The sequence below is a fragment of the Bos javanicus genome, chromosome 16 (assembly GCF_032452875.1).
Source record: "Bos javanicus breed banteng chromosome 16, ARS-OSU_banteng_1.0, whole genome shotgun sequence".
Lineage (NCBI taxonomy): Eukaryota > Metazoa > Chordata > Mammalia > Artiodactyla > Bovidae > Bos > Bos javanicus.
In genome coordinates this window covers 52,607,751-52,635,506 of record NC_083883.1, presented here as the reverse complement: position 1 = coordinate 52,635,506, position 27,756 = coordinate 52,607,751, and the positions used below count along the sequence as shown (strand labels likewise).

The 27,756-nt window shown below is 42.8% G+C and overlaps 2 protein-coding genes across 4 annotated transcripts in view; one reads left to right on the top strand and one right to left on the bottom strand.

Moving 5' to 3' along the window:
- AGMAT (agmatinase) overlaps positions 1–23,980 on the bottom strand; it is a 39,714-nt gene extending 15,734 nt beyond the window's left edge. The window contains exons 1-2 of one of the 2 annotated variants that reach the window (XM_061383181.1): positions 23,169–23,980; positions 1,525–1,565 (exon numbers count right to left, since the gene is read on the bottom strand). In XM_061383181.1, coding sequence (XP_061239165.1) covers positions 1,525–1,565; positions 23,169–23,180 — 53 coding nt within the window. In that variant the 5' untranslated portion in view covers positions 23,181–23,980. Of the gene's footprint in view, positions 1–1,524; positions 1,570–23,168 lie in introns of both variants that reach the window. The other variant, XM_061383182.1, reaches the window with a different exon arrangement.
- A 157-nt stretch (positions 23,981–24,137) lies between these two features.
- DDI2 (DNA damage inducible 1 homolog 2) overlaps positions 24,138–27,756 on the top strand; it is a 43,391-nt gene continuing 39,772 nt past the window's right edge. The window contains exon 1 of one of the 2 annotated variants that reach the window (XM_061383175.1): positions 24,138–24,493. In XM_061383175.1, coding sequence (XP_061239159.1) covers positions 24,356–24,493 — 138 coding nt within the window. In that variant the 5' untranslated portion in view covers positions 24,138–24,355. The remainder of the gene's footprint in view (positions 24,494–27,756) is intronic. The other variant, XM_061383172.1, reaches the window with a different exon arrangement.

Genomic DNA, 27,756 nt, shown 5'->3' with positions numbered 1-27,756 from the left:
CTAAAGCTGAAACTCCAATACTTTGGCCACCTCATGCGAAGAGCTGACTCATTGGAAAAGACCCTGATGCTGGGAGGGATTGGGGGCAGGAGGAGAAGGGGACAACAGAAGATGAGATGGCTGGATGGCATCACCGACTCAATGGACATGAGTTTGAATGAACTCCGGGAGTTGGTGATGGACAGGGAGGCCTGGCGTGCTGCGATTCATGGGGTCTCAAAGAGTCAGACACAACTGAGCAAGTGAACTGAACTGAACTGAACTGATAGCTGACTCACATTGCTGTACAGCAGAAACCAACACAATATTGTAAAGCAGTTATCTTCGAATTAAAAATAAATTTTAAAAATAATAAAAATAGCTACATCCAAAAGAAAATTTTTAAATAAAATAAGAGAAAAATAGTTACATTCACAGAAGAAAGTGAAAATTTGGAATGTATTTTATTTGGAAACTTTATATCAGCTCAACATTTAATGCTGTCCTTAATAATTTTATTTTTCAAATCATCATTATACAGTATGTGTTGTTGTTGTTGTTCAGTCTGTAAGTGATGTCTGGCTCTTTGCAACCCCATGAACTGCACCACACTAGGCTTCCCTGTCCTTCACTGCCTCCTGGAGCTTGCTCAAACTCATGTCCATCGAATCGCTGATGCCATCCAACCATGTCATCCTCTGTCACCCCCTTCTCCTCCTGCCCTCAATCCTTCCCAGCATCAGGGTCTTTTCCAATGAGTTGGCTCTTCACAGCAGGTGGCCAAAGTATTGGAGCTTCAGCTTCAGTCCTTCCAATGAATATTCAGAATTGTTTTCTTCTAGGAATGACTGGTTTGATCTCCAAAAAATATAATTTTTTTTAACCAAATCCCATATAGATACCCCTGAATCCCTCCTCCATTTACTTCCCCTTTACCTCAGTGGAACACACAAATTGTATAATTTTCTTTTTTTTTTAATTTTTGTTTTGGAGTATATTTGATGAACAATGTTGTATTAGTTTCAAGTGTACAGCAAAGTGATACAGTTATACATATACATGTATCCTTTTTCAAATGCTTTTCCCATTTTGGTTGTTAAAATTGTATAATTTTCTATGTATGCCATGACAGGAAAAAGATTCCAAAGCACTGTGCTAGTAAATTATAAGTTCTGATGTCTCCTTCTTCCTTTTGGCTGGCCTCCAAGGGCAGTGCTTTGTAAAAACCCAGTAATATAATGTATGTTTGGTTTGCTGAGTGACTGACTGAATGACTGAACAGATCTTCTGGAAGCCATAGAAAGCAGCTCTGGGGTGATTAATATTTCAGGCAAAAAACAATCACGGCAGCCAAAGCGTGTAAGAAAAACACCATGTACGTTTGAGCTGCCCGTGTGGATTTCCTTTGGCCTAGCAGATGATGCAAGGGTTACACAGAAGTCCACACTGAACTTGTCTGTGCTTGTGGAGGCTCAGCAATGACCCTGCAGCAACTCCAGCTTCCTGGAGACACCTGGCTGGAGCTTTCTGGGACACGCCACTCACCTTGTTACGTCATCAGCGTTCATCTTGACCATCCTTGTCCTCTGCCTCCAAAGAAAAACACAGATAATTTTGAAAATGTTCAGAATGCTTTTAATAAAATTTGTCCAAATCTCCACTCTTCCCTTTATTTTACCTACATTGTTACACACAACAATGCTTCATGGAATACTTTACAAATTCACAATGGAGTTACCTCCATTGTTGGAATACAGAAAAGAGTATCTACTATTTGAACACGAGATTGGTTGTTCTATCTCTCTATTCAGCTTCTTGAATGGAAGCTTGATTAATCTGACCACTTTTATCCAGATGTCAAGTAAAGTGGCCCCTCTCTGTCTTTCTAGTCCAAAATGAGGCTCCTAAGGCAAGAGAAGGGGAGACAAAGCAATATATATCTGTTGTGCAGTTTCAAAGTCAAGCCAGGAGAGGGCACAGAAAACTTCCGCTGAATCATTTAATAGGAGAATTCAGGAAATGGACAGAGCTCTCATTCAATCACTCAATCAGGTAACACATGGCTTAAGTCATTTAGTCAAGCAGGTTTCCTCCGGACACCTCAACAATTTGATAATACAACAGGCTATCTTAATATACTCTTCAGACCGTTTGATTTACTATTGGAGGATAACTGTTTTACAATATTCTGTTACTTTCTGCTGTACAACAAAATGAATCATATAATATGGCTGATTATATATATATATATATATATATAGCCCCTCTCCCTCTTGAGCTTCCCTCCCACCCCCAGCCCCCATCCCACCCTTCTAGGTCATCAGAGATCACTGAGCTGAGCTCCCTGTGCTGTAGAGTCAGCTTGCTGTGCTTGCATGCTCAGCTGTTCAGTCATGTCTGACTCTTTGCATCCACATGGACTGTAGCCCACCAGGCTCCTCTGTCTGTGGGATTTTCCAGGCAAGAATACTGGAGTGTGTTGCCATTTCCTCCTCTAGGGGTTCTTCCTGACCAGGGATCGAACCATGTCTCCTGCATTGGCAGGTGTATTCTTTACCACTGAGCCACTTGGGAAGTTCATTCAGCCACTTCTCGCTAGCTAGTATTTTACACATGGTAGTGTATATATGTCAAAGCTACTCTCCCAATGCACCATTTGATTTCTGTCTTAAAGAAAATGTTTAGATTTTTTCAAAGCCCCAGCCAGTCTCCAGTGCATTTTTAGATGGCATTCTTCTTTGCCTAAGGAAGTCAGCTGACTCTGAATAGCTCCTCTTCATCTGCAGGGTGGGGACTGTAAAAGCTAACTAACCTTTTCAGACTTCCTGATCATGATGATGTAGATCTAAAAGTATATCATCAACCTGGTCCTTAGAGAGAAAGGAACTAAACAAATGCAGGGGCTGATTATTAATTGTAAACTATATACTCTGGGTATATAGATCTGACTCAAGTTATTAGTGAGGCTAAACACTCAATAATTGACGGCTAAAGGGAATTCCAGAAAAACATCTACTTCTGCTTCATTGACTACTCGAAAGCCTTTGACTGTATGGAGTACAACAAACTGTGGAAAATATTTAAAGAGATGGGAATACCAGACCACTTAACCTGTCTCCTGAGAAACCTGTATGCATGTCAAGAAGCAACACTTTAGAACCAGTCATGGAACAACTGAGTGGTTCAAAACTAGGAAAGGAGTAGGACAAGACTGTATATCGTCACCCTGCTTATTTAACTTCCATGCAGAGTACATCATGCAAAATGTCTTGGCTGGATGACTCACAAACTGGAATCAAGATTGTCTGGAGAAACATCAAAAACCTCAGATATGCAGATGACACCACCCTTATGGCAGAAAGCAAAGAGGAACTAAAGAGTCTCTTGATGAGGGTGAAAGACAAGAGTGAAAAAGCTGGCTTAAAACTCAACATTCAAAAAACAAAGACCATGGCATCCAGTCCCATCACTTCATGGCAAGTGAGTGAAAGTCACTCAGTCGTGTCCCTCTTTGTGACTCCATGGACTGTAGCCTGCCAGGCTCCCCTGTTCATGGGATTCTCCAGGCAAGAATACTGGAATGGGTGACTGTTCCCTTCTCCAGGGGATCTTCCCAGCCCAGGGATCAAACTCAGGTCTCCCACATTGCAGGCAGATTCTTTACTAGCTAAGCCACCAGGGAAGCTCAAGAATACTGGAGTGGGTAGCCTATCCCTTCTCCAGGGGAACTTCCAGACCTGGGAATCGAACTGAGTTATCATGCATTGCAGGCAGATTCTGCTTTACCAGCTGAAGCTCATGGCAAATAGAAGGGAAAAAAGTGGAAACAGTGACAGATTTTATTTTCTTGGGCTCCAAAATCACTGTGGATGGTGACTGCAGCCATGAAATTAGAAGATGCTTGCTCCTTGGAAGGAAAGCTGTGACAAACCTAGACAGTGTATTAAAAAGCAGAGACATCACTTTGCCGAAAAAAGCTATGGTTTTTCCAGTAGTCATGTATGGATATGAGAGTTGGACCATAAAGAAGGCTAAGAGCCAAAGAACTGATGCTTTTTTTTTTTAACTGATGCTTTTGAACTGTGGTGCTGGAGAAGACTCTTGAGAGTCCCTTGGACTGCAAGGAGATCAAACCAGTCAATCTTAAAGGAAATCAACCCTGAATATTCATTGGAAGGACTGATGCTGAACCTGAACCTCCAATCCTTTGGCCACCTGATGCAAAGAGCCAACTCATTGGAAAAGACCCTGATGCTGGGAAAGACTGAGGGCAGGAGGAGAAGTGGGCAACAGAGGTCAAGATGGTTGGATGGCATCACGGACTCAATGGATAAGAGTTTCAGCAAACTCTGGGAGATAGTGAAGGACAAGGGAAACCCAGTGTGCTGTATTCCACGGTGTCACAAAGAGTTGGACATGACTTAGGGGCTGAACAACAACCAAAGGGACTATAGCTTAAAATTGAGGTTCTAAAGTGACACAGAGCTCTAGGACACATGGGAAAATGCTGTTTAGACAAATGTATGAACCAACTCATGCCAGGTAACTCACCCCAGGAGAACATCCTCATATATGTGTTTGGAGGATAAAGGTCAATGCTTGAAGTTCAGATGAGATCTCATACAAATAAAGCATGTATGATACAAAATCAGTGTTTTGATCAAGTATTCTGTTTCATGATGACTTGCTTTTACATCCTAATTTCCTTCTGAATTCAACATGTGATATATTTTATCTCACTTGTCCTTCCTATTATTCTATAAAATAAATAAGATATATTACTTTATATTTGATAAGGAAAGTGAGGTGGTAAGTCAGTGATGTCACTGTATATTACAAAGCAACTTCCTCCCTAGGATCCTAAATTAGAGATGATCTTACATGTCAAAGGTTTCAGTCAGAGTAGTTGAGAGGGAGGGTGTTTCATCATTTATTGGATAGCTCAGAGGATAAAAGGATTCCCCTGTATTGACATTATTTCCATAGCTTGGAATGGGGCTTGTTTCAGAGCTCCACTTTTGACACTTAAGATCCAGACTCCAAATATTCACTTCATTACTTAAACTTGGTTTCTGGAACAATGTGTGTGTTAGTCGTTCAGTCGTGTCTGACTCTTTGTGACCCACTGGACTGTAGCCTGCCACACCCCTCTGTCCATGGGATCTTCCAGGCAAGGATACTGGAATGGGTTGCAACTAACACACACGCTCACACATACATATAGCTGTTTCACTTTCTGTACAGTAGAAACTAACACAACACTTGTAAAGCAACTATACTCCAATAAAAATTAAAAAAATAAAATAAAAAGTGTCTCTATCCTCCTTTCAAACAATAGAAAAAAATTTAATGCCAATTACTCCTCTCTTCTGGAACAATAGCCAGTGGCTAATAATCTGTCCTAGGGAATTCTCTGGTGGTCCAGTGGTTAAGACTTGGTGCTTTCACTGCTGTCCTGGGTTTGATCCCTGGTTGGGGAACTAAGATCCCACAAGCCTTGTGTGTAGCATCTCTCCCCTCCCCCCACCCCCCAAAATTGTCCTAGCCTGGAGTTCAAAAAACAGAACAAGAATTAGAATCAGGCTTTCTGATTTCTAACCTTACAGCCTCCACTGCCCTGTGGATGAGTCAAATGTTTTTTCTTTTGCCCTTTACTTGATTTTCTAATGAAAAAAATGCAATCTTCCTTTTAAAATCTTTTTTTCTTAATACAAAAGTTATGCGTATGGTACAAAATAAAAGTCCACTATAGTCTACCCCTACCCAATCAAGGTTATCTTTCAGTGCATATTAGGCTTTTGAAACTATCGAAACGATTTAGCTTATATAAAGTAGTTGGCAACTTCCTTTTTTAACTTTAAAATGTCTTGGAAATCGTCAAGATAAGTTTTTTTTTTAATTTTTTATTTAGGTGTAATTTATGTGCCAAAAAATTCATCTATCTTTAAGTGTATAAATCAATTATTTATTCTATAAACTTGTGCAAACCATACTACAACCCAGATCTAGAACACTTTCATCACCCCCAAAACTTCCCTCATGCCTAAGCTTTTTAAAGGGCACATTTTTGCAGATAATTACAATCATAAATAACAAGTCCCAGAAATTTCCATTTTGCCTAGCTTTCATTTGCTACTGGCAGGCAAGAAGAAAATTGCAAAAGCCTATCAACAAATGTTGGAAGAATACACCATAAGCTGATGGACAGCTGTTTGCTCAAAATAGTTTATTCATCCACTCCAGCTTTTACTGAGTGTCAGCCAAGTGCCAGGCTATTGGTTAAGTCTGTAGGAATATAAAAACAAGAGAATAGTTGTCCTCTCCTGGAATCAACTGGATGTGAGTTCAACATTATGCAAGTTAAGAATTTCAGTATTTAATGGGTTTGAGTGATAAAAGTGATAAAATTAGTGTGATATTTGGACTTACATTTCCAGAAATCAGGATGGAGAAACAGGGACCAGACTCAGAGTCCCAGCTACAACAACCAAAAGAGAAATAAACTATGAAGCAATGGCTTTTTTTAATACACTGGACATCAGACCACAAAGGACAGTACTCCCCAAAAAAGGAATAAATGAGGTGAGCCCTGGTACTGCCCCAGCACTGCCTGAGTTTCCAGGCTACAGAACAGCAAAGGAAAACTGAGGCAGAGCTCAGAGAAGTCCTGAGTCAGGCATACAGACCTGAGTCTAGGGACTGCATGGGACAGAGTAACAGAGAAGGGGGAGCAGTTCAGAGAGAGAGAACCTGAGATTTCTTCCAGTGTTCACCCAGATACTGCTTAGTACCTGTACGTTAAGAAAATTATCTAAGGCTGGGAAGAGAACCACTTGAAAGGATTGGAGGGAAAGGTGCCTAACTCTTACAGCCAGCTGGGAATAGTGCCCATTCCCACTAACCAGATTAGAAAAAATCATAATTATGGAAATTCCCTGGTGGCCCAGTGGTTAGGACTTGGGGCCTTCTCTGCCGGATCCTGGGTTTGATCCCTGGTTGGGGAGCTAAGATCCTACAAGTTGCATGGCACTGCCAGAAAACTAAAAGAAAAAAAAATCATAATTTATAGGTCACTGGAGGTCTTGCCTCAGGGGAATAATCAGTCCCAGAGTTAACACTGCTCTGTGCCTGTCTAACAAATCTTAAAAGCAAAACCCAAAAGAAACTATTTCTAAAATAACTACACCCCAGAACAAAGTTCAAGTTGTATAGGAATACAAAAATATCCAGCACTGGGAATTCCCTGGCTGGCAGTCCAGTGGTTAGGACACTGCACTTGCACTGCAGGGGGCGTGGGTTGGATCCTTGGCTGGGGAACTAAGATCAGTTCAGGTTTTTTCCCGTAAGATCTTACTAAACGAACGTTCTGGCCAACTCAATGTGTCTAGCACTGAACTAGGTAAAACGTACAATATCTAGCATCCCAACAAGTATCAAGTATTCAGGGACAGGAGAATGTGATCTATAATGAGGAGACAATCAGTAAAAACCGACTCAGAGATGACACAGATGTTAGAATTAGCAGCAAAGACATTAAAATTGTTATCAGAGCTGTATTTCATATGTTCAAAATGGTAAGTATGAGTAGAGTCATGAGAGCTATAAAAAGATTATAATTGAACTTTTAGAGATGAAAAATTTACAGGGGAGGAATAATTATCTCCTTTATTTTGGATGATTTATATATACAATATAAAATGCAAAAACTTTTCTGTCTCCCTTTTCTAACAAATATGTCATGGTAGTGATCTATATTGAGTGTGCAATCAACCAAAAAATCACCTGATGAACTATGGAATGAGGTTCGTGACATTGTACAGGAGACAGGGATCAAGACCATTCCCATAGAAAAGAAATGCAAAAAAGCAAAATGGCTGTCTGGGGAGGCCTTACAAATAGCTGTGAAAAGAAGAGAAGCGAAAAGCAAAGAAGAAAAGGAAAGATATAAACATCTGAATGCAGAGTTCCAAAGAATAGCGAGAAGAGATAAGAAAGCCTTCTTCAGCTATCACTGAAAAGAAATAGAGGAAAACAACAGAATGGGAAAGACTAGGGATCTCTTCAAGAAAATCAGAGATACCAAAGGAACATTTCATGCAAAGATGAGCTCGATAAAGGACAGAAATGGTATGGACCTAACAGAAGTAGAAGATATTGAGATGGCAAGAATACACAGAAGAACTGTACAAAAAAGATCTTCACGACCCAGATAATCACGATGGGGTGATCACTCACCTAGAGCCAGACATCCTGGAATGTGAAGTCAAGGGGGCCTTAGAAAGCATCACTACGAACAAAGCTAGTGGAGGTGATGGAATTTCAGTTGAGCTATTCCAAATCCTGAGAGATGATGCTGTGAAAGTGCTGCACTCAATATGCCAGCACATTTGGAAAACTCAGCAGTGGCCACAGGACTGGAAAAGGTCAGTTTTCATTCCAATCCCAAAGAAAGGCAATGCCAAAGAATGCTCAAACTACCACACAATTGCACTCATCTCACACGCTAGTAAAGTAATGCTCAAAATTCTCCAAGCCAGGCTTCAGCGATATGTGAACGGTGAACTTCCTGATGTTCAAGCTGGTTTTAGAAAAGGCAGAGGAACCAGAGATCAAATTGCCAACATCTGCTGGATCATGGAAAAAGCAAGAGAGTTCCAGAAAAACATCTATTTCTGCTTTATTGACTATGCCAAAGCCTTTGACTGTGTGGATCACAATAAACTGTGGAAAATTCTGAAAGAGATGGGAATACCAGACCACCTGATCTGCCTCTTGAGAAATCTGTATGCAGGTCAGGAAGCAACAGTTAGAACTGGACATGGAACAACAGACTGGTTCCAAAAAGGAAAAGGAGTACGTCAAGGCTGTATTTTGTCACCCTGTTTATTTAACTTATATGCGGAGTACATCATGAGAAATGCTGGACTGGAAGAACCACAAGCTGGAATCAAGATTGCCAGGAGAAATATCAATAACCTCAGATATGCAGATGACACCACCCTTATGGCAGAAAGTGAAGAGGAACTCAAAAGCCTCTTGATGAAAGTGAAAGTGAAGAGTGAAAAAGTTGGCTTAAAGCTCAACATTCAGAAAACGAAGATCATGGCATCCGGTCCCACCACTTCATGGGAAATAGATGGGGAAACAGTGGAAACAGTGTCAGACTTTATTTTTGGGGGCTCCAAAATCACTACAGATGGTGACTGCAGCCATGAAATTAAAAGACGCTTACTCCTTGGAAGGAAAGTTATGACCAACCTAGATAGCATATTCAAAAGCAGAGACATTACTTTGCCAACAAAGGTCCGGCTAGTCAAGGCTATGGTTTTTCCTGTGGTCATGTATGGATGTGAGAGTTGGACTGTGAAGAAGGGTGAGCGCTGAAGAATTGATGCTTTTGAACTGTGGTGTTGGAGAAGACTCTTGAGAGTCCCTTGGACTGCAAGGAGATCTAACCAGTCCATTCTGAAGGAGAAGAGACCTGGGATTTCTTTGGAAGGACTGATGCTAAAGCTGAAACTCCAGTACTTTGGCCACCTCATGTGAAGAGTTGACTCATTGGAAAAGACTCTGATGCTGGGAGGGATTGGGGGCAGGAGGAGAAGGGGACGACAGAGGATGAGATGGCTAGATGGCATCACTGACTCGATGGACGTGAGTCTGAGTGAACTCTGGGAGTTGGTGATGGACAGGGAGGCCTGGCGTGCTGCGATTCATGGGGTCGCAAAGAGTCGGACACGACTGAGTGACAGATCTGATCTGATCTGATCATTTTTCATCCATGAACTCATACCTCCCTTATTTGGTGCATCGAACTCTTTGAAACTTAACGATGGAGTCTATATTTCATCTAGTTCATTTCAATTCATCATTCTAACCTGTCTCTATCTCTGTGAAACTTGTTCCTATCAGCTGACTCAGTGCAATCTCCTCATTCTGTGTCAGCTAAACATTTAATAAGCTTGCTCTCCTTGACTTCATCCAAGTTGCCAATAAAACTGTTCAACGAGGCAGAGTACTTTAGCACAATGTGGAGAGATCTCCTCTGGGTAAACAAGGTACTTTAGTCATCATGCTTTGGGAAAACTACGATTCTCAGATTAAGATCACACTGAATAGGATTAATGGTGATTAAACATTGCTCCCCCCCAAAAAAAATATTAGTAAACTTGAAAACAAGTTTGATGAAATAAAGAAAAAATTTTTAAAAAAGGACAGAACATCATTAAGCTATAGGACAAATTGCAGTAGCCTAATTAATACATGTGTACTTGGGAGACTTCAAAGGAGAGACATGGTCAGAGAAGTATATGAAGAAAGACTGGTCAAAAATTTTCCAGCTCGATAAACCCCAAGCACAGAAAACGTTACGGAAACCACAGCACCAAAACCTGAGTCAAAGAACCTACTTGGGACATTCAAATCTTTCATTAGTGACAATATGATGATTTTCATTAATTTTCACACATATGAAGCCCCATCAGTTCTATAAATCATTGTGCTGCGTTCCTGGATATCTAATTGTTCCTATACCATTTAAAGTTTCTTCACTTTTAACTGAAGCATTAACTGGCTAGTCTTTACTGCTTAGTGTCTCTGTTCAGAACTGCAGATGTGCTCTAATCTGATGAAGCTTTTAACAGAAACAAAGGACTGGGAATGCTTGGTGAGTCAATGGGACGTCCTTCCATGCCAGAAGAAATTTCAACTTCTCTATTTAAAAGTCTTTTTAACAACGAAAAGTTTTTAAATCCTTGGAAGGTCAAACTAAGAAAATACCTGAAATGAGTACTGAATGGAGATTCCATGTAGACTGTCTGCTATTGGTCATTTCCATCCTACGATTTTCTCTTCATATGTAACTGAAAGCTCACAAATGTTATGAAATTGTTGCTTTGGCATAAAATCAGATACAGAAAGGAGGCAATTGTGCCAGTAACTAGAAATAGCAATTACCTAAGACCATTACTCAGAGAAGGCAATGGCACCCCACTCCAGTACTCTTGCCTGGAAAATCCCATGGATGGGGAGCCTGGTAGGCTGAAGTCCATGGGGTCGCTAAGAGTCGGACACGACTGAATGACTTCACTTTCACTTTTCACTTTCTTGCATTGGAGAAGGAAATAGCAACCCACTCCAGTGTTCTTGCCTGGAGAATCCCAGGGACGGGGGAGCCTGGTGGGCTGCCGTCTAATGGGGTCACACAGAGTCGGACACGACTGAAGTGACTTAGCAATAGCAGTAGCAAGACCATTACTATTCAAACTGTGCATCAGGCCAACAGCATCTTCTGCACTTGGGAGCTTTCAGGACATGCAAAAACTCTCAGGCCCTGCTGCAGACCTGAAGCTTCACTCTATGCATTTTAACAAGATCCCCAAAATGGTTTCTATACACATTCAACCTTGAGAAGGACTGATGTCTGACAAATAGTTTTTCTGGTCATTTTTCCTTAGGCATGACAAAAAAGAAAAAAAAGGTTAGAGAAATCTCCCCATCTTATTCCACAAGTGGATGATTAGAATGAAATAAGTGAAGCCAAGTGCAAATATAAATTAGGTACATATAAACTAGGTACATATGAAATATCAACCTAATTTATATATGGACTGAATTTTAGTTATTTCATTCATATTAGGTATATATGAGATATCATATCATACATATCATCTGTACCTAATATGATATATCAAAAAAAATATTCCCCAATGGCTCAGCGGTGAAGAATCCGCCTTCAGTGCAGGAGATGTAGGAGACAGGGGTTCACTTGATTGAACCCATGTCACACAGGAGACATGGGTTCAATTCCTGGGTCAGGAAGATCCCCTGGAGGAGGAAATGGCAACCCACTCCAGCATTCTCGCCTGGAGAATTCCATGCACAGAGAAGCCTGCTGAGCAACAGTCCATGTCACAAAGAATCAGATACAACTGAGTGAGCGCACGAAACATCAAACTTTCTAATAAGCAGTGAAGTGAAGTGAAGTCGCTCAGTCGTGCAGTGAGGTATATACAAATTCCAAGCACACCACAGTATTTCTGGATTAAAATGCTGAACAACAAAAAGACTGCCAGTGTTATCAGAAATCTCAAAGGCAAGAGATTCTTTTTTAAAATAAAAGTTAGACATATAAACTTGAAAATTTTGACATATTCAAGTCAAAAGTCAAAAAAATATATATATGGGCTTCCCTGATACCTCAGTTGGTAAAGAATCTGCCTGCAATGCAGGAGACCCCGGTTGGATTCCTGGGTCGGGATGACCCGCTAGAAAAGGGATTATAGGCTACCCACTCCAGCATTTTGGAGCTTCCCTTGTGGCTCAGCTGGTAAAGCATCTGCCCGCAAAGCGGAAGACCTGGGTTCGATCCCCTGGTTGGCAAGATCCCCTGGAGAAAGGAAAGACTACCCACTCCAGTATTCTGGCCTGGAGAATTCCACGGAGAATTCCACGGACTATACAGTCCATGAGTTCGCAAAGAATCAGACACGAATGAGTAACTTTCACTTTCATACACACAAACACACTTTTTAAAAAATCGAAATCTGTTATCCTTCACTCCACAAGTACTCAAGAAACAATCATTTCAGGGAAGCAGAGCACACAAAGTTCCAATTTCCCTTTTCTGGCCAAAGCAACAAGCCTAAATCTTCACATAAGCCACAAAGAAAGCTGCAGGAAGCCACGCCTTAGACAACGACCAGGCACTAGTCTCTCAGCTAGTCACTGCCTCAGTCACACACTTGCTGGAACTAGAGTCTGCGCCGGTTCTCTTAGCCAAGGGGGGCACCGAGCCCTAAGGAACCGGAGCCCGCTTGATAGCGGATATTCGGATGCCTGGGTTCAAGCCTCGAAAGCGGAAGGAGGTGGGGGGCGGGGGGGCGCCATTTAGGCTCCCGCCGGAGAGAAAGCATCCGTAGCAAAAGACCCTCGCAGGGACTGGCGCGGCGAAGAGACTGAGCCGGGTCTGAAGTTTCCACCGCTACCAGCCAAGCACTGCAAACCAGCCGTGGCTGAGGTCACCTAGCAACGAGGAGCCTGGAGCGCGGACGCCAAGCATTGGTCGGGCGAGTCATGTAATGAGGCACCACTGGCCACTGGGAGATTACGCTGCAGGCACGTGATGCGGCGCCGGCGCCTTTCTGCTGGGCTCTGGGACGGCGGGCGTGGAGATGGCGGCAGCAGGGGAGTCTCCTGGGGTTTTAGCCCTGGTCTTGTAGGACATCCTGGCTTTGACTGCCCTGACCGAAGAGAAACGCAACCACCAGTTGAGCCTTTTCTGTAGTAGAGCGATGAAACGGTTCTAAATTACCTGCGTTAGGCTAGTTTGGTCGTGCAGGAGCGTTTCCTCTTAGGTTCGTTAGATGGCTGAAATCTGCCTTCTGAAACACAAAGTTCTGACCAACTGGTTTAAGACCAGCAAATGTTAGGATGGCAAGGAGTTTCTTGATAAATAAGGGCTGAAAATTAGGGACATAAAGGATATTGAACTGGAAAGCATATTCAATTCTGGTTGAAAGAGATACTGCATCTGGGGCAAGGAGAGTATTTTTTTGGAAGGGGGCGGCGGGGTTGGGGAGATTGTCTTGCCGAAGTAGTTATTGAAAAGGTAGAATTACCTTGTGAGTTTAGAGAACTAAATCAGCTTTTCGTGAGTGAGGAGATTGAACCTAGTTATCCACACGTCAGTTCATGAAGTGTTAAGTCCCCGGCATGCAGATCAGGATGTGTGGACAGCTTTTTCCCAGCCCCCACCCCCCCACTCCACCTTCTCCACCCCTTCCAAAGGCCAGTGAGGCCTGGCAAAACAAAACAAAAACGTTGATTATGAAAGGGACTTGAGAAAATAACAGGGATGGCCCAGGTCTTCTTTTTAAAAACTGCCCAGGAGGTTGTTGGCTATCCTTTCATTGTAATAAATTTGCCTCTAGCAAGCAGAGGGCTTTAAAGTACTTTACCTACTTTACATACTGTAGTCTTTTGAGTCTTCTTTCATACCCCCTATCCAATGCATCAACAAGTCCTGTTGGCTTTACCTTCAAAATGAATTTAGAATCTGATTATCTCCACTTTCCCCTACCTTCACAGCTACCACCCTGGTCAGATTCCCTATGATGTTTCACTTGAGTTATTGCAATAGCTTTCTAACTTGTCTACTCTTGCATTCCTTCACACGTCAGCCAAAGTGATTTTTTTTAACATGCATGTCACAACATGTCACTTCTTTGCCAAACAAGCTCCAGTGGCTTCATGTTTCAGTCAGTAAAAAGCCAAGGTCCTTTTTGGGCTTTCCTTGGTGGTCTAGTGAGGAAGACTCCAAACTCCCAATGCAGGGGCCTGAGTTCAATCCCTGTCAGGAAACTAGATCCCACATGCCTCAATGGAACGTTTAAATGCTGTAACAAAATATCCCACATGCTACAACTAATACCCTGTTAGGGAAATTAAAATGAAGTCTCTTTCAGGCTTCAGAAGCAGGAAAGCAGGTCTTTGGCCTGCCTTGATACTGACCAGATTCCATGTCTGCTTGTAAGCACAGCAAGTCAGGTGGCTTTAGATTTTTAAAAAAGGAATGGGTCTTGGAATTGTCTGGAAAATCTAGTGACTCACAAGGTGAAACAAACAGCATTGTGAAAGAGTTAAAGTAAAACCAGAGTTGCATTTTTGTGCACAAACTGATGATGATATCATTTTGTGGCCTGGGATTATAAGAAGGAGCCCCTCCAAACTGCAGTTTGAGGTCTCACCCATGGAGTGGACATGTCACAACATGTCCTGCCTGGGACCTTTTCCCAGCTGGGACTCCAGATTGCCATTAAGGAGGGACTTCCTAGTGCTGTTCAAGTATGGATGTTGGTCAGCTCAATTTGGTGATATATGTGCTGTTACTTGTTTCTATTGTTCCTGTTTCTCTTATTTTTTTTTTTTTTTTGTTTCTCTTCTTTTAATGACTATATTGAAATTAAGCCAAGTAATCCTCTATTATAAAGATTGAAATTTTTTATTGTGTATAATGATAAATTCTTCAAACTTAAAACTAAAATAAAACTTTCAGCAAAACAGCCAAGTAAATAAAAATAAGTGAAAAATTTAAAAAACAAAAGCCAAAGTCCTTTCAATTACCTATCACATGATCTGGTCCCTTGTGCTCCTATCCACTTTTTGGATCCCTTCTTGGGAAGGCACCTCCAAAAGTGCTATTCCTCATGTTTCTTGAACAGGGCAAGTATGCCTCTGTGTTTAGGTCTTTACACTTCCTATTACCTTAGCTGAATGACACAGGTGTCCACATGATGTATGCTTTCACTTAATTCATCTGCTCAGATGTCACCTTATAAGACCGACTTTCTGTGACCAGAAAGCCTGTGTAAAGTAGCAAAGTGTGCCCCAATTCCCCATTCCCTCCCCAATTCTCCCTATTCACTGCTAGCTTTTTTTGTTGTCTGTAGTACTTATCACCAGTTTACACATTCTATATGTTGTCTGCTACCCTCTACTGAATGTAAGCTACATGTGAATGTGCACTTCATCTTGTTCCCTGCTGTACCACCACTAGTTCCTAGAACAATGTCTGGCATGCAGTAGGTGTTAATAATCCTTTGCTGCAGAAATGAATAAACAGTTTATGTCCAGTAAGGTTCTACTACTGATTATGCTGAGTGGATCAAGGCTGCTTTGATGGCTAAAGGACTTTGGAACATATCCACAGTGTTGCAACTATTCTGACATTGGCAGTGCCCACCCTCAGAATGCTTTGTATCAACTTCATATCTGACAGTTGGCTCTACACTCTTAGCCATGACACCTAGGATTCCTCCACAATTTTAATGTGGTGTCCTAAGAAGAAAGATACTCACGTTTTCCCTGTAAAACCAAGAGTTTCTTGAAGAGGAAGGAAAAATAGAAAAAAGTAGTTTAACTGCCAAAGTGAGTACTGAACTAGATATATCAAGGATAGATGAGCAAGGCCCAGCTCATCTGTCAACAGAGTATGTAAAGTAGATTTGTGTCAATCCAGAAGGCTCTTGGGAAAATTGACCTTCCCCAACAAGTTTCCTGAAGCTGAGAAATCTGCAGCTAACAACTTACCCCTGGTTAAAATGCAAATAGCCTAAGAGAGATTATTTTGAGTTTCTGCTGTCACTACTACCTTAGTGTGAATTGGTCTAAATCCTAAATCCTTTCTTAAGAGCAAGTTTTGAAAAGGCAAGTGAAGAAAGCAGGAACACGTGAGAAGTAAGAGAAACAATTGGGGAGAACATTCAGGAGCCAAGGAAGGAGTATAAAGTTGAGCTTGCCAAGGACAAACTTTGGCCTATTTTGTGGCTTTGCCCAGGGCTGAATCTGGTAATCAAAGTACATATTGATCTCTAGATCCAAACCTCTGAGTAGGCAAATTATGGTGCTTGAAATTACAGCCATAATTACCTGAAATGTTTTGATAGCCCAGTGAGTACAAGGTGCATCAGAAAGGAGGAAGAGTTGACCTAGAATGTAGTGGGACTGGAAATGCTATCAGATTTTAGGAAAGATAAGTGGGAAAGGAAGGAGGCATTGCATTATACATATGCACATGATCCCAGCCTAAGAAACAGGAAACCGAAACAGGTTTTGTGCTAATGTAAAATGAGTAGAATGGAGCACCACCATCTGCTATCAGCTAACATGCCAGGAAAAATAAGGCAAGACAGGCCTCTCTGAGCAGCCAGGAGCTGATAAGGACAGTAAGGTTACTTTGGGGTTTGTTTTTAAATTAATTCATTGTTTATCTAATTGGCTGCTCTGAGTCTTAGATGCAGCATGTGGGATTTAGTTCTAGTTGAACCTGGGCCCCCTTCATTGGGAGCAAGAGTCTTAGCGACGACTATCAGGGAAGTCCCAGGAGGGTAAGTTTTAAAGAGCTTTTTTTTTTTTTTTTTTAATGCAACCACCCTCACCAGACACCAAGTTTGTCAGCACCTTGATCTTGGTCTTCCCAACTTCCAGACCTATGAGAATTAAATGTTCAGTTCAGTTGCACAGTCATGTCCAACTCTTTGTAACCCCATGGACTGCAGCGTGCCAGGCTTCCCTGTCCATCACCAGCTCCTAGAGATTGCTCAAACTCATGTCCATCAAGTCAGTGATACCATCCAACCATCTCATCCTCTGTCCCCCGCTTCTCCTCTTGCCTTCGATCTTTCCCAGCATCAGGGTCTTTTCCAATCAGTCAGCTCTTCGCATCAAGTAGCCAAAGTATTGGCGTTTCAGGGTCTTTTCCAAATGTTTAAGCCAAAAAAAAAAAAAGGCACCCACCACTATTGAAAAAGTATTTACAGTTGCTGCTGCTGCTACGTCGCTTCAGTCGTGTCCGACTCTGACCCCATAGACGGCATGCCATAGACGGCAGCCCATCAGGCTCCCCTGTCCCTGGGATTCTCCAGGCAAGAACACTGGAGTGGGCTGCCATTTCCTTCTCCAACGCATGAAGGTGAAAAGTGAAAGTGAAGTCTCTCAGTCGTGTCCGACTCTTCTCAACCCCGTGGACTGTAGCCTACCAGGCTCCTCCATCCATGGGATTTTCCAGGCAAGAGTACTGGAGTGGGGTGCCATCGCCTTCTCCGGTACTTACAGTACTTGGGAGATTTAATCCCTATTGTGTGGAATTTCAAAAATCAACTAAGGTAGATACCTTTACTGATTTGTTATTTCTAGGAGAGAAGAATTAGGTAAGAATCTATTCAATAGTCATAGACAGCAACTTGCTGGCAGTGACAAAACAGTGAGGAAAGTCAGGGTTTTGGAGGACAGCAAGGTGTCCCCACCTTTAAAGTACAGGTACAGCATTTGTGTTCTATTCAAGTTGTTTTCATTCTTCAAGTTTCTTCCAGTTTGGAGAATCTGCCACTCACTAGCTGAGAGAACTTGGGTAAGTTATTTAAAATTCCCATACCTGTTTCTTCCTTATCCACGAAGTGAGAATGAATACTAATTGTTCCTTTCTCTGAGGGCTTTTTAAAAAAATAATATTTATTTATTTGTCTCTGCAGGGTCTTAGTTGTGGCATATGGGATCTAGTTCCCTGACCAGGGATCTAACCTGGTCCCCTGCATTGGGAATGAGGAGTCTTAATCACTGGACCCTGATGCTGGGAAAGAGTGAAGGCAGGAGGAGAAGGGGATGACAGAGGCTGAGATGGTTGGATGGCATCACCGACTCAGTGGACATGAGTTTGAGTGAACTCCGGGAGTTGGTGATGGACAGGGAGGCCTGGCGTGCTGCAGTCCATGGTGTCCCAAAGAGTTGGACACGACTGAGCGACTGAACTGAACTGAATCACTGGACCACCAGGGAAGTCCTCTCTGAGGGCTTTTAGAATGATAAAAAGAGGTCTCACAAGCAGCAGTGTAAAAAATAATGGTTAAAACTGTGGACTGCAGCCTTCCCTGGTGATCCAGTGATTAAGACTTGGCCTTCCAATGCCGAGAGTATGGGTTTGATCCCTGGTGAGGGAGCTAAGATCCCACATGCCTCACAGCCAGAAAACCAAAACATAAAACAGAAGCAATATTGTAACAAATTTAATAAAGACTTTAAAAATGGTCTCCATCAGTTCAGTTCAAAAAAACACTGATTACCCAAATCAGATTGCCTGGCTTTGGAGCAGCCATTTACTATTTGTGTGTACTTGGGCAAGTGACTGTCCTCTCTCTGCCTCAGTTTCTTCATTTGTAAAATGGAGGTAATACCTCAAAGGATTTTTGTGAGGATTAAATGACTCAACCCACATAGCACACTTAGACGAGTGTCTGGCACAAAATGAGCATTTGGTAAGTGTCAATCATTTGCAAGGGTCTAAAGGTTCATCTAATCAAGGCTATGGTTTTTCCTGTGGTCATGTATGGATGTGAGAGTTGGACTGTGAAGAAGGCTGAGTGCCGAAGAATTGATGCTTTTGAACTATGTGTTGGAGAAGACTCTTGAGAGTCCCTTGGACTGCAAGGACATCCAACCAGTCCATTCTGAAGGAGATCAGCCCTGGGATTTCTTTGGAAGGAATGATGCTAAAGCTGAAACTCCAGTACTTTGGCCACCTCATGCGAAGAGTTGACTCATTGGAAAAGACTCTGATGCTGGGAGGGATTGGGGGCAGGAGGAAAAGGGGACGACAGAGGATGAGATGGCTAGATGGCATCACTGACCTGATGGACATGAGTCTGGGTGAACTCTGGGAGTTGGTGATGGACAGGGAGACCTGGAGTGCTTCGATTCATGGGGTCACAAAGAGTCGGACATGACTGAGCGACTGAACTGAACTGACTCACAGCAATGATCATGGGACTTCTTGGTAGCCCTGCTTGTCTAGGCCTTGTCCACACTACTCCATCCTACCTTAGAATTCAGAACCAGAGATGTATGAAGCTATTTTCAGGCACAAGTAGCAGAGGTGCAAAGTCCATCTCAAAGAGCAGAGTGAGAGAAGTGGGAGGAGTCAGATTCCAGGGGACAACTGAGCAGAGTCCAAAAGGGGTGAGACCCAAGAGGGAAAGGAGCTAATTGGTGAAAAGCTGTGGGCTTATATTGGTTAGGATTCTTTCAGTTGCAAATTTTGAAGAACACAATGGTTCAGGGATAAATGTATCCACTCAAATGCCCATCAGTCACAGAATGGATAAATGGTGGTATAGTCCTCAAACAAAATGTTATACAGCAATGAGAATGTACAAGCTATAATTATATGCAATGATGTGGACAAAACCCACTTAATGCTGCGTGAAAGGCACACCCAAGACTACATGCTGTGTGAGTCCACTTACTTGTGGTAGAAAAACAAGCAAACTAAAACTATGTTGTTAAAAATCAGGATACTGGTTACACTTGGAGCCGGTAGAGATGTTACAGGGAACACTGGACTGAAACTGCCCACCCTGTCCAGGCACCATAGTAATAATTTGCATGAGTTGTTTTATAACAGGAGGTCCTAGTAAGGAGCCTTCCCTGGTGGCTCAAAAGGTAAAGAAACTGCCTTCAATGTGGGAGACCTGGGTTTGATCCCTGGCTTGGGAAGATCCCCTGGAGGAGGGCATGGCAACCCACTCTAGTATTCCTACCTGGAGAATCCCCATGAACAGAAGTGCTTGGCAAGCTACAGTCCATGAGGTAAGGAACACAGAACTAACAAGGCACCACCAACTGGAAGAACTCGGGAAAGGTCAAAAGGAGACACCACATGTCCTATCAAACTCCCAAAATCCTCCTTGCTGGAATCTATCTAGGCTGAACAGAGAGAGCACCACAAGGAAGGACCCTGAGTCAGAGCGATTGGCCAGAGACACTCAATTTTCCTGGCCTTTTCCTGCATCTGTGTGACACAGTTCCAACCAGATGTAAGCAAAAACCTGCAGGGGGTACTTCTGGACAAGCCCTTGCTTGAACAAGAAAAAAATGCACGGAGTGGAGGCAGTGAGCCATAACATGACCCTCAGGGAAAGGCAAAAAGTCTGCAGAAATACTAGCCCTTGTACTCCCCAGGTCGGTAAGTGCCCAATATGCTACTGGAGATCAGTGGAGAAATAACTCCAAAAAGAATGGAGTCAGTTATGGGTGTGACTGGTGATGGAAGTCAAGTCCAATGCTGTAAAGAGCAATATTGCATAGGAAGCTGGAATCTTAGGTCCATGAATCAAGGCAAATTGAAAGTGGTCAAACAGGAGATGGCAAGAGTGAACATTGACATTTTAGGAATCAGCAAACTAAAATTGACTGGAATGGGTGAATTTAACTCAGAAAACCATTGTATATACTACTATGGACAAGAATCCCTTAGAAGAAATGGAGTAGCCATCATAGTCAACAAGAGTCCGAAATGCAGTACGTGGATGCAATCTCAAAAATGACAGAATGATTTCTGTTCTTTCCAAGGCAAACCATTCAATATCACAGTAATCCAAGTCTATGCCCCTACCAGTAATGCTGAAGAAGCTGAAGCTGAATGGGTCTATGAAGACCTACCAGACCTTCTAGAATTAACACCCAAAAAAGATGTCCTTTTCATTATAGGGGACTGGAATGCAAAAGTAGGAAGTCAAGAAATACCTGGAGTGACAGGCAAATTTGGCCTTGGAGTACAGAGTGAAGCAGGGCAAAGGCTAATAGAGTTCTGCCAAGGGAACGCACTGGTCATAGCAAACACCCTCTTCCAACAACACAAGAGAAGACTCTACACATGGACATCACCAGACGGTCAACACCGAAACCAGATGGATTATATTCTTTGCAGCCAAAGATGGAGAAGCTCTATACAGTCAGCAAAAACAAGACCGGGAGCTGACTGTGACTCAGGTCATGAACTCCTTATTGCCAAATTCAGATTTAAATTGAAGAAAGTAAGGAAAACCACTAGACCATTCGGGTATAACCAGAATAAATCTCCTATGATTAAACAGTGGAAGTGAAAAATAGATTTAAGGGATTAGACCTGATAGAGTGCCTGAAGAACTATGGACAGAGGTTCATGACATTGTACAGGAGGCAGGGATCAAGACCATCCCCAAGAAAAGGAAATGCAAAAAGGCAAATTGGCTGTCTGAGGAGGCCTTACAAATAGCTGTGAAAAGAAGAGAAGCAAAAGGCAGAGGAGAAAAGGAAAGATATACCCATTAGAATGCAGAGTTCCAAAGAAAAGCAAGGAGAGATAGGAAAGCCTTCCTCAGCGATCAATGCAAAAAAATAGAGGAAAACAACAGAATGGGAAAGACTAGAGATCTCTTCAAGAAAATTAGAGATACCAAGGGAACATTTCATGTAAAGATGGGCACAATAAAGGACAGAAATGGTATAGACCTAACAGAATCAGAAGATATTAAGAAGAGGTGGCAAGAATACACAGAAGAATTATACAAAAAAGATCTTCATGGCTCAGATAATCACGATGGTGTGATCACTCACCTAGAGCCAGACATCCTGGAATGTGGAGTCAAGTGGGCCTTAGGAAGCATCACTATGAACAAAGCTAGTGGAGGTTATGGAATTCCAGTGGAGCTATTTCAAATCCTAAAAGATGATGCTGTGAAAGTGCTGCATTCAATATGCCAGCAAATTTGGAAAACTCAGCAGTGGCCACAGGACTTTCTGGAAAAGGTCAGTTTTCATTTCAATTCCAAAGGAAGGCAATGCCAAAGAATGCTCAAACTACCACACAATTGCATTCAACTCACACCCTAGCAAAGTAATGTTCAAAATTTTCCAATCAGGCTTCAACAGTTTGTGAACCATGAACTTCCAGATGTTCAAGCTGGGTTTAGAAAAGGCAGAGGAACCAGAGATTAAATTGCCAACATCCATTGGATCATCAAAAAAGCAAGCGAGTTCAAGAAAAACATCTATTTCTGCTTTATTGACTATGCCAAAGCCTTTGACTGTGTGGATCACAACAAACTGTGGAAAATTCTTCAAGAGATGGGAATGCCAGACCACTTGACCTGTCTCTGGAGAAATCTGTATGCAGGTCAGGAAGCAACAGTTAGAACTGCACATGGAACAACAGACTGGTTCCAAATCAGGAAAGGAATAGGTCAAGGCTGTATATTGTCACCCTGCTTATTTTACTTATATGCAGAGTACATCATGAGAAACGCTGGGCTGGATGAAGCACAAGCTGGAATCAAGATGGCCAGGAGAAATAACAATAACCTCAGACATGCAGATGATATGGCTCAGAGGTGAAAGCATCTGCCTGCAAGGTAGGAGACCAGGGTTCAATCCCTGGGTCAGGAAGATCCCCTGGAGAAGGAAATGGCAACCCACTCCAGTATTCTTGCCTGGAGAATCCCATGGACGGAGGAGCCTGGTAGGTTACAGTCCATGGGGTCACAAAGAGTCAGACACGACTGAGCGACTTCATTTTCACTTTCACCACCCTTATGGCAGAAAGTGAAGAAGAACTAAAGAGCCTCTTGATGAAGCTGAAAAAGTTGGCTTAAAACTCAACATTCAGAAAACTAAGATCATAGCATCTGGTCCCATCACTTCATGGCAAATAGATGGGGAAACAATGGAAACAGCAGTAGCTGATAAGTACCAGTCTTCTTCACCCCACCCACTTCTTCCACCTTCTGTCTTTATTTTCCACAGATAACCGTCCTCCTCCTTTACAGAGAACCATCTATAGTTGGTCTTTCGCTTACTTTCTTACCCCCCAATCTATCCACACTTACCAGCATCCATAGCTATCTTGATCCCTCTTCCCTTTCTTTAAAATAGAAGAGCGTGTTCCTACTCCCTGGGGAGTGGTGGGGTAAATGGGGAGATGCCAATCTTACATACATTGTGTCTTCCTCTTTCTGTTTCGGTATTCTGACTCATCCTCATGTTTTGGGCTTCTACTTCTCATCAGTTACGTGGCCTTAAATAGGCCATTAAAGTAGCACATATTTTATCCGGTGGATTCTAAGCTGTGCCCAATAAAGTTACTGCAGTGGTGCTGGGATTTACCAGCGAAAGAGACAGTCCTGGTGATAGAAGGAAAACTATTCACGAGGCAGGGAGACGGAGCCTAGGAGGAACTGAAAGTCAGTGTGGCAGGAGGGAAGAATGCAGAAGGGGCTCAGGAGGCAGGGCTGCAGAGGAAGGCAGGGGCCAGTGAGCTGGGGTCCTATACACTAGATAGGGTAATAATTTTGGTTTTAACCCTAATCATCATCAGAAGAAGAAAAGCAAGCTCCCTGAGCCTCAATTTCTACGTTGGAAAATATGTTTTAGAACTATCTGCTTGGTTGTCAGTCTCCATTATCAGCTTCAGAGTTCCTTAAGGGCAAAGGCTTTTCTTTTTACGCATTTCTGTACCCACGTGGATATTTGCCAACTGGCACTCAATAAATGCCTGTTGGATGAATAAATGAGATTTTTGGAGTCCTCCACAGGACTTATTAGGCCAAGCGATGAATAGTTTTGCCTTTCTCCTCATCCCTTTCCGTGCCCTCATCCTTCCATCTTTCCTCCCACGACGCCCTCCAACCTTTTCCTGCTTCCCGCCTCCCCTTCCCAGCCCCGCCCCTTCGCTGCGTCGCGAAGGCGGAGCGGGCCAGGCAGGCTTTACGGCATCCGCGTTGCGGCGGGGCGGGGCGCCGGGAGGCCGGCGCGCTTGGCGGCAGCGGTGGGAGGCAGGCCGGCAGGCAGGCAGACGGAGTCGCAGGCGGGTGGTGGCGGCCGTGCTTGCTGGTGAGGGCGGGAGGGAGTGAGTCACTGAGCGTGTGTGAGGGAGGGAAGGAGCGAGCGAGCGAGCGGGCGGGCGAGCGAGCAACCCGCGCCGTCAGCCTGCAGCACCAGCCAGGCCCCGCCGCCGCCCCGTCGCTCCGCGCCGAGGCCGGGCCGAGCCGAGCTGGGTCGGGCCCGGGCCATGCTGCTCACCGTGTACTGTGTGCGGAGGGACCTCTCCGAGGTGACCTTTTCCCTCCAGGTCGACGCCGACTTTGAGCTGCACAACTTCCGCGCTCTGTGTGAGCTCGAGTCCGGCATTCCCGCGGCTGAGAGCCAGGTACGCTGGGCAGCGATCGGGGCCTCCCTGCGGAGCTAGCCCTCCCGCCTTGGGGCCTCACGCCCTCCCTTTGCTGCTGGTGAGGAATTGGGGGGGTGGAGGGGAAGCAGGATGGCCATTCCCAGCCCACCCCCGCATCCGGGAGAGAGCTGGAATGGGGAGCTGCCCCCACACACCCCGAGGTTGGGGTGGGGTGCTGGGGGAGGGAGCAAAGAACCTGACCGCATACGCACCCACTGCAGCCTAAGAGGCGCGTGGACTGTGGGGCGCGTACCACCTTTTGGCTCTTTGGCCCCTTCTCTAATTTCCTGAGTTTGGGGTGTCATCGCAGACCTAAGAAGAAGCCGTAGGTTTGCGAGAGTTTATACATCCTGCTTCCCCAACCAGAAATACCAGTTTAGGTCTCTGGTAAATGTTCACCTGCTTTTTTGGAGAGGGCTCCTGCCTAAGTAAACTTAATTTACCTTTAAATATAAAAATTTATGCTCTTAGTGAAAGGAAAAGTTTGAGACTTGCACCGTCTTGTTTTGAAGTCTTTGGAAATGCTCTTTTTCCCTGTCACATGAGTTTCTGGTTAAATTATTTTTTTTAAGTAATTATTAGTTCACCTGAACTATTTCTCTGGTCTCTTCCCCCGTGTGCGTCAAGATCCCTTTCTTTTAGATCCCAGTTCAGAGTCTGGGTGAGTTCAAAGCTCAGTACTTTTTGAGGATAATAGCTTTAAAATGGGCCTCAGTGTGACTGGGTTGTTTCATTTCCCTTACCCTGCTGGAAAGAAATTTGGCTGCTCCTACATTTTAAGTAAGCAAAGTAATTTCTTCTCAGAAAATGTGTGGGGTCTGCCACCAAACAGAATTGATGACTATAACTCCGTGGCCGTCACACTAAAACATCTAAATCCTGAATTGATAAGTGGACCTTGAAGGACATAGTCTAAACATTAGTAAAATTATAGAAGTCGTCCAAGGCCCCAGAAGGTAAATCTTGATTTCCTACTGCAGTTATGAAATAGTTCCAAAAACTTTTGCCTCATTACAGCTTGTTCTGCCCTGTGTTATGGTAAACAAATGTGTCAATATTTTGTTCAGAAGTAAGTATGATTCCTTTACACTTTGAACTTTAGAATGTTGGCATAAGCTGAGTATCAGGGAAGACTTTATTTTGGGTCACAGGATGTCACTCAAATTGACATTCTGGCAAAATATACAAAGATATTGGTAAAAGGGATTTCTTGGAACTTCTGTAAAGGCATCCAGGAAAACTCAGGATCCAGTTCCTGTCTGTGAATCCCTCAGCTACAGAGCTATAAAACAACAGTTTAAGTGGGGAGGGAAAATCAACTCAGAATTTTGAAGGTGGCTTTTTCAGTTGTTCTCTTCCCTCTGGCTGTTCTTTTTACCCTGCTTACAATCACCAGTTAGTAAGTGGACTAAAAAAATGTAAATTGATTTTGTTGTTGGGCTTGAGAGAAGACAAAGATTGTGATTTCTGTATTCCTGCACTTTTTGAAATCGCTGTAGCCAAAAATGTAAATAAAGAGAGGGTTAGAGTCAAAGACGATTAATTGTATGGTCAAGGCACGCACTGTCCTGCCAGCGTGGCAGGTTTGAAATACCTTGCTAATTGAACGTTTAGGCTAACTCCAAATTCTTTTTTATTCATCATCAGTGTTTTGGCATTTACTTCCTTCCCAAGCCAAATTAGCATATGGAAACCTGGGCTCCGACTGGTGTTAAGCCTGTCTTAAGTAGCCAGTAAACAACTCCTGTTTTTCAAGTTTCTTCTGTTGGCTCCATTGTAACCTAACACAGTGTCTATTTTAGGATGTCTGGTGGTCGGTTGTCTTTCAGTTGCTTGCCCATCAGGCAGGAACAGGATCCACCCTAGACATTTGAGTCATTTCCTTTCACCAAATCATAATAGTAAACATCATTGTAGTTTTTGTACACATATATATCATTTTCACTTCCTTGGCGTATTCCCTTCCACTGTGTTACCTCCCAGGGTTCTCCCCTGTTTCTCACCTCCCCCCACTCCCTCTCAGAGTTCTCCTGGTCTCTTTACCTTTACTGTCCTTATTTACCTTCTCTGTTCTCATTCCTTCACCTCCATTTCTGATGCCGTTTCTAAAGGGATTTTTTTTTTCTTGTTCCTGACTATTTCTTCCTGTCACTGTGTTTTCAGACCACTGGTCTGCAAACATTTTTGCTTACTTATCCTTCTAAGTAAAATGTTTTGAAATATTCATCTTTGTGATACATATAATTAATATATATGAACTAGTGGTATATGCATAATATAAATGCATGTATATTACATGTATGGATATATAATAGCTGTAAACATCAGTTACATACATGAAGTAATACGTTAGGTACAGTATAAACAGGCCCAGGATAGAATTTAAGGAAGGATAAACTTCCTTAAAATGGAAATGAAAATTCTAATATTTTCTATTTTCTTCCTGCATCCTTGAAGAACTATCTTGAATGTCTGACCCACATTAAAGATCACTGGTTTATATTTCAGTTTTTCAAGATTGGCATGGGTTGTGCATGAGGGTACAATGGGAAAAGGTGTTAATGTTTAACAGCTCTAGTCGTTGTAATAGTTATAATGCAGTGATAACAAATTTAGAATAGACACAATCTCTACATGTGATTAAAGCTGGGCATGTTCCATCTCTTAACACAAGTGTGGGCTTGGAAGCCAGGCATGGCCCTGTTTGATGCTTTGATGCAGACTTGGCTGGAGAAATTTCAAACAATTATAGGAACTTAACTTCACTTGCAATTAATATCTTTGCATTTTTGAAACATTGTTATAATTTACCCCTGTAGGTGGCATGTGGTTAACAAAAAAAAAGTGTGCAAGGTGTGTAAGTACTCTCAAATGAAAGGCATATTTAAATACCAAATAATAGCAGTAACTGTATGATCCTGGAAATGAAGCTGCACACAGCATGTTCTGTGGTTTGTAAAACACTATTTTAAACCAACAGAAACTGAAAATTGCTTTTGTAGCTGATTTTGGCATGCTTGTTTTCACAGGTAGTTTTCATATATTTCTTTTCTGTTAAATACTACATGTTCATTACTTGTAACATACACAAAAGGAGAAAGAAGAACACTATTATTTATTACCTAATAACTCAGATAGCTGCAGTTTACATCGTAGTATATTTTTTCCTAAGCTTTTTTCTTCTTATAGTTAAAATATATCTTTTAAACATGTGGCCTGAACTATAGTAAACAGTTTCATCC